Below are 7,094 nucleotides of genomic sequence, written 5' to 3'. Positions count from 1 at the left end.
CTTATGCGGACCTCTCTCACCTCTTCAAGGACGGCCAAGCTCTCAGTGACCTAGCAGGAAAAATGTGTAAGTGGGTTCAAAGGACATGTTTCTCTAAGAATGACTTGTTCCTTGGAGGGGTGAGGTTGAAGAGCCACATGCTCTTGGTATGTACTCAAATCCTCAACTTTTGCTACTTCAAGAGAATTTGAAAGGTTAATAACCTTAGGGTATTTGAGAATACTCTTGTAATTGCTAGCTTCACTGAGACGATACTTGAAAGCCAAGAGCTGTTTGTTTCCATCGGTAAAAGGAAGCACTCAGACGATTGGTTTTGGGACATTAACGTCGTTCTGACGGGGTAGTTAATTGCTGATGTGGGAAGTCTAATGTAATATGATGTCCCTCAAGGCTCACACGAGCTTGAGGTTTCTTTCTACATTATTTTGGTGAATACAATACATACACTCAATATTGTGAGTTTGAAAATAAAAAAGATTCTTCAAACCTGCTTTTAAAACTAAGGGAAACATTTTATCTTTGATTTGAAAGCATTCGAGAGTTTTCTTACATGAAAAGGATTTTTTCTTTTACAGTACTCTCTCCAATTGGAGAGAGTTAGAATAGATTATCAAAACAATACATACAAGGACTCCATGCTCAACATGAGCCATGGAGTCATTCAGAAATAATTACAAGGAGTCATGGGAGTCCACAAGTTAAAGGGTTTTACAGGGAACCAAAACACGTCACCAAATTACATTAAGAGATCAACGATACGACCTTGCATGGTTGCCACATGAAACCAAAACCTTTCCACAAGCTTGGAACTCTCCCATACAAAGCCAACATCACAAACCAAGAGATAACAAAAACCCAAAAACGAGAATTTAGAGGGGGCCTTACCCAGCAAGATCACATCAGAACTCACAAGATCCATCTAGAAAGAGCATGTAGAGAAGGGGTTAACACCGCCTAAGTGGGAGCTGAAGATCCATCACCATTTGAGACTCCATCCAACCATGAAAAGGTTTATTTTAATAGTCACAGATCTTTTTTTGCACATTTTTTAACAACCATTCCTCTCTTCAACACATACTTAGACTCTCTCAAGGTTTATTTCTACAATGGTCAACATGTGAGTGGGAGCGAGAAATGTCTGGATGGAAGAGCATGGTCACAGTTGAAGCATAATTATCTGTTTTGCATAGCTATGCACAACGATGCCCCTCTGTGACCAAGAAAAGTTGGTGTGGTCACATGTAGGCATAGGAGGACAAACAATGGGTAGGTGTGTGGAAAGACAACTAGAGAGAGGAGAAAGAGCGAGCCTTTTGTCCTTGTAGCAAGCTTATTACTAAGCAATGAGACACATTTGAACTTTCAAGCTATGGCCACGTCGCTCGTTCTTTGTGAAAGCTATTACTCTCAAGATTTTATTCAGAACAAAAAAAGATTGACCTAAAGACTTGGGGGGCATGAGAGAGAGTTACAAAAACAAAATAACTAACAATAGCATGAAGTCACAGAGGCTCATAGAAAGAAAAGATGGCAGGCCTCCATCTTTGATACCTCAAACACTTTTACATGACCTTAACTTTAGCTTGAGAAGCTTCAATAACAAGGTCAAATATCTTTGTCATAATTGTAATTGTATTTTTTTCTTTTTCCTAATCAATTCATTTGTTTTTCTTAAAAAAAGGACTTTATTTAAAACACGTACCAGCTTAATTTTGCTACTATGCCAAAATTAGTTACCAAAACAAGGTTTTGTTCTACTAAGCCTCGCTCTTCTTACGTGTGACCATAGCACCAGCCCAGTTATTTGTCATCATAAATTGATAACTAACCATTGTGAGACAACCACCTAGATGAGTTTAATCAAGTTATATGGGAGGTAAATGAAAACGGATTAATCTCTACATTCTTTTCTTTTTTCGTTTGTGGGTGGGGGGGGGGAACCGTTTGAGAGTTGTTGTGGGAATCAATTTTTGTTACCATAAATGAGGTATTGATGTTTGTGAACACCCTTAGGACTACCAATGCATTTTTTTCCTCACTAGGAGGTTTTCCCCCCTGTGCATTGTATATACGTCCATCATTCTAGGGCTAGCTTACCTTTCCATTGTGCATAAAACTATACACTCTCTGTTATGTGGCTTGAGCTTCTTCATCTTCTCCAAGCTATGTGTGTTTCCCTCCAACCCTGCTTTCAACAATTGGTATCAGTTGCGTCATCTCGAGCATAGGCTCCATCATCTGCATGCTCACTTTCTACGATTTTATTTAGCTTTGGTGAGTGTTAACAGGTTGAAAAAAACTTCAGGAGATCTCAAAGAGCTTGGACCACTCAAAATTTTGATTCGAGCTCATTTCAACCTCCATTTTCACTGCAAGCACTACTGCATAGGCAATTTTGTCCTTTTGTATAGAATTTTGTCAACACAATTTTCTATAGAACAAATCTCTTACAATGCTCTTTCGCTTGTGCTATATAGCACATGTTGGTCCTACTTTTTTTTTCCTCTTTTCGGGTAGTTTCTACATCAAGATGCTCATTGTTGAGGATAAACTGGATGGGGATGATTACCCAATGTGGGTTTACATGATGCAACATGTTCTTGTGTCAAAGGGAACTTTGAATGTTGTGCAAGACATTGATATACATCCACCTTCTATGGATACAAGCTATGTTGAGGGTTGTGTAGGTTCTGGTGGCAGGTCTATTGCTGCTATAGTTAGTTTCACAAGATGTTTTATTTGTGGAAGATTCTATTTAGACATTGTTATGATGTAGCATAGATACTAATGTTAGCTCTTATGACATTTATGACAGTTTATTGCTTCTTTTTAATGGTGGGGACTTGAATGTAAATTCCAATGAGGCAAAAGCATAACCTGTGGGGGTTTCTTAAAATTGTATAGATCAGCCTATTATTGATGCATATATACATGATGTACTTGATGTGAAAAGGGCTGGGAATGAGGAGGCTACAAGTATGCCAAAATGGCTAGTGCATACTTTGTGTGATAGTGAATTGGATTCACCTATGTCTAGTCATACTCGTTCAAGTTCTCCCCATGCATCTTAGGTGTCAGATTGTTATGATTTGGTTGTCTCTAGTTCATGTGATGAGGAGGAACCTCTTTCTTTTGAAGAATCACTCTTTCTTTTGATGAATCACAGAATTGAAAAAATTGGATAGCTATCTTGCAATCAGAATATGATGCACTTATAGAAAATGACACATGGACTTTATGTGATTTGCCTCTTGGAAAAAAGGCCATTGGTATGAAGTGGGTTTACAAGTTGAAATGTAAGCCGGATGGTGAGATTGATCGCTACAAGTCTTGACTTTTCAAAAGGTTATGCACAACAAAAAGGCATAGACTACGAAGTGTATTTTGCTCTACTTGTTGTATGACTAATTTTTGTGTTCTATGTGCATTGAAAATTGACTTTCAATGGGACGTACTTCAATCAAACATTGTTATTGCTTTATTGAATGGTGATATAGTTGAGGAAGTTTATGTAACACACTCTCATGACTATTTCAAGAAAGGACAAGAACACAAAGTGTGAAAATATAAGATATATTTGTATGGGTTGAAGCAATCTCCTTATTCTTGGTATGAGAAAGTTGACAGAAATTTGGTTAAGCTAGGCTTTCATAACAACACAACAGAAAGGACTTTGTATGTAAAGCATGAGGGTGATGCATTTCTCGATCATCGTTCTATATGTTGCTGATTTGTTGATTACCGGAATGAATGAGACACACATTGCTAAATTCAAGGCTGATGTTAATGCTACTTTCAAGATGAAAGACTTTGGTATTCTGCATCATTATCGGGACATATAGTTTTAAGAAGTGTGATAGTGGTAGTGCCTCGTGTAAACACGCTACATAGAGACATCACTATGTAGATTTGGCCTTGATGACTGCAAATCTATTGAAACTCCAATTGAAAAAGTTTTAAGATTAAGTCTTCATGATGCTGGTGATCCTGTCAATGCCACTCTTTATCAATGGATGCCTTATTTATGTATGCAATACACGAGGTCGGATTCTCAATTTTCTATCTCACAGGTTAGCAGATTTATGCATAGCCTAGGGTAAGCATTTGCACTCTATTAAGAGGATCTTTCGCTACTTGAGTGGCACCTTATATCTTGGGTTGTTTTATCCCAAGGGCTCATTGCAACCAGATTTACATGCTTTTCAAGACTCGGATTGGGTTGCTTATTATGACACGCGAGTGTCCACAAGTGGTTTTTGTTTCATGCTCGTCAGTTCATGCATATCATGGTTGAGCAATATGTAACCTATTGTGGCCACTTATATGAAGCTAAGTATAGGGTAGCCTTCATAGTACGATTGAGTGTGTATGGCCCAAACGCCTTATTGATGATTTGAGTGTTGGAAAGGACACTGCCAACAGTTAGAGCGCATTGGCAGTTGAGAGGAAGATATTTTTTCATGCTTGCCATTAGAAAGGGAATGGGGTATAGGAGGGCCTCTTTATATGGCAGTTTAAGGAAATATTTAAAACTTAATCAAGCTTTGACCAAGGGCTAGAATGGTGGGGTAGATAGCCTAGACATGCCTTTATAAAAATACTTTTGCTTATTTTCTTGGAGAATATATGCATATTTTACTAGATCTGGTTGGAGTTACTCTCCCCCGAAAAGCACCTTTTCAATTTTCAAATATTAAAAGTTTCCCTCTCTTGTCCACTATTTGTCTTCTCTCTCTTCTTATTTCTCCCCCTCCAAAAATTTCCCACCAAGCTCTCTTTCTCTCCTCTCAGTGCTGAAAAGTGAGGATCTGCAATCTTTATCCCCACAGTCTCTCTAAAATGCCATGACATCTCTCTCTCCTCCTCTTCTCATGCTAGGGTATCTTTTTGTAAAGTAGCCTATCACACATCATTCTACCTCTGTAACATCTGCTTCTAGATTTGCAACCTCTTCCTCCATAGATACAACATCTTCTTCTAAACCTGCAACCTCTTCCTCCATAGCTACAGCATCTCCTTGTAAACTTGAAACCTCTTTCTCCATAGCTACAACATCTCCTTCTCGATCTGCAAACTCTTTCTCCATAGCTGTAACATTTCCTTCCAAATCTGCAACCTCTTTCTCCATAGCTCCAATAGCTTCTCTTCCAAATCTGCAACCTCTTTCTCCATAGATCTAATAGCTTTTCTTCAAGATCTGAAACCTCTTTCTCATAGCTCCAATATCTCATTCTAGATCTGCAACTTCTATCTCCATAGCTCCAACTTCTAGGTTTCTAGTCCACTTTCGCTCTCTTCCCAAGCTTGCATCTCTCTTTTGAGTTCCATAACCTCTTGCTTAACGTGCAAAATCTACTTTCCTACTCTGCTCCTTATCTCCTTTCAAAATCCTTTTCACGGTTGCTACAACATCTCCTTCTTTACTATGTGTATGTGTGTGTATGAACTATTCACTATGCACTATGTAAGTAATTTCTAGCAAGAGTGTACTTGCTCATAGCTACCCGGAAAAAGGATTAAAATGCAGTATAGATCTACTATACATGGTGCCAATGTAGCAGAATGCAAGGGGTGTATGTAAGGCTTATGAAGGGTCACAAGTTTTCAATGTTGGCAAAGGATCTTAAGGTAAGTGTCAGTTCCTGCAAAGCATGTGTGGTTATTGTATTTTTTCCATGAATGACTTATTAGAGCTCTTTTTTCTTTGAAATTAGAAGGATTCTTTATTAATCGTCTCTTGTTTTAGCAGATTCTCCTATAATCAACAACATTGAAAATTGGTACTAGTGCCTCCAAAAGATTTCATTGAAAGCTTTTGTCAATGGTTGGAAAACTTGACTCTAATGCATTTCAGCAATGTAGGCCACAATATGGGCTAGTCTAAATTCAACAATGTTCAAATACTTGCTCTTGGAAGAGGTAAACTTGTAATGTTTATATTGCAATCAAATTCACCTATGAATTTAAGAAACTCACATTGTATTTAGATTCTGATATTGTAGATCCATGTGTTCACTTTTGATCTGCAGAAGATGTAGTGCAAAAGTTAATAACGTGGAATTTCATGCCTATGGTATTTGAAAAGTCAAGCCCTAGCTAGATATAATCAGTCACTTTGTGGCTCAATTGCTGACCAAGAACCAACCAAGCCAAGATGGACATTCAAGTTTGGAACCAAACATTAAAAACTAAGAATCAGTTGAAAGTGTCTGCTAAACTTACAGTTGCAAAGAAAGGTGCTGCAAATAGAAGGCAAGACAAAGGGGCCAAAAGATAGAACAATAGAGTGGTAGTGAGAGAGAGAGCATAGATATGTTTCCCATGTACGGAACATTTATGTGCACCACTCATATGCTAAGCGAGTGGGCTCATGTAATTGATTAAGTCAATACAATTTTTACCATCTTATTGTGTTATCTCGTTACTTGCACTAAACTTTGTCATTGTTTTGAAGTTACTTTATGTTGTCATTCAAATAGTGGTTAGCTATGTGCACTTGTCTTGAAATACTATTGTTTCTCTCATTTTTTAGGCCCCACAAAAATTTGTGCTGAGATTCAAGTCAGCCAATAAATTTTGTAGTTGATGCATTCCTGTATATAATTGGATATCAATAGCGTCTGGTGAAGGGATGGTCAAAAGGCACCATAAAACAAAGGAAAGATCATTACTCATATTTCTAAATAAAGGGCATCTAAAACTAAAATATGAACAAGAAACATATAGATGTTAATAGTACAATCAACTTTATAGAAATAAGGAAGAGAATGGGATATAGGAGGGCCTCTTATTTGGAATTTTAGGTATATACTTAAAGCCATATTGGTATTTTGACAAGTTATTTTAGTTTTCCGTGAGTGATTTCTCTCATGTACGATGGTTTCTCCTCATTATGGGGTCCTTATAAATATAATTTTCTAAAATAAAAATTACAAGGGTAAATCAAGGTCCATATTTAATGCATTCCCATGTTCATCTTCAATGGAATAATTAGTTAAATCGCAAGAATTTTCACTAAGTCATGAATATACGTCAGGTATTTCTCAAGTTGCTCAATTTTTTAAAAAAATGCCATTTTTAGGTATGTAGTACAA

General features: G+C 37.4%; 1 protein-coding gene across 1 annotated transcript; it reads right to left on the bottom strand.

The window, feature by feature from the left end:
• Positions 1-4,909: 4,909 nt before the first annotated feature.
• LOC147419707 (uncharacterized) lies at positions 4,910-5,203 on the bottom strand. Its single transcript, XM_086505339.1, has one exon. The coding sequence runs from the start codon at positions 5,126-5,128 to the stop codon at positions 4,910-4,912; it is 219 nt and encodes a 72-aa protein (XP_086361465.1). The 5' UTR covers positions 5,129-5,203.
• Positions 5,204-7,094: the final 1,891 nt, after the last annotated feature.

Source organism: Adiantum capillus-veneris, chromosome 29, assembly GCF_014529385.1.
Source record: "Adiantum capillus-veneris isolate H3 chromosome 29, ASM1452938v2, whole genome shotgun sequence".
NCBI lineage: Eukaryota > Viridiplantae > Streptophyta > Polypodiopsida > Polypodiales > Pteridaceae > Adiantum > Adiantum capillus-veneris.
This window is presented reverse-complemented; position numbering and strand designations above follow the sequence as displayed.

What these genes read in the sequence shown, in the direction of transcription:
- LOC147419707 (XM_086505339.1), bottom strand. Translation starts at nt 5,128, where the DNA reads ATGGAGAAAGAGGTTGCAGATTTGGAAGGAAATGTTACAGCTATGGAG.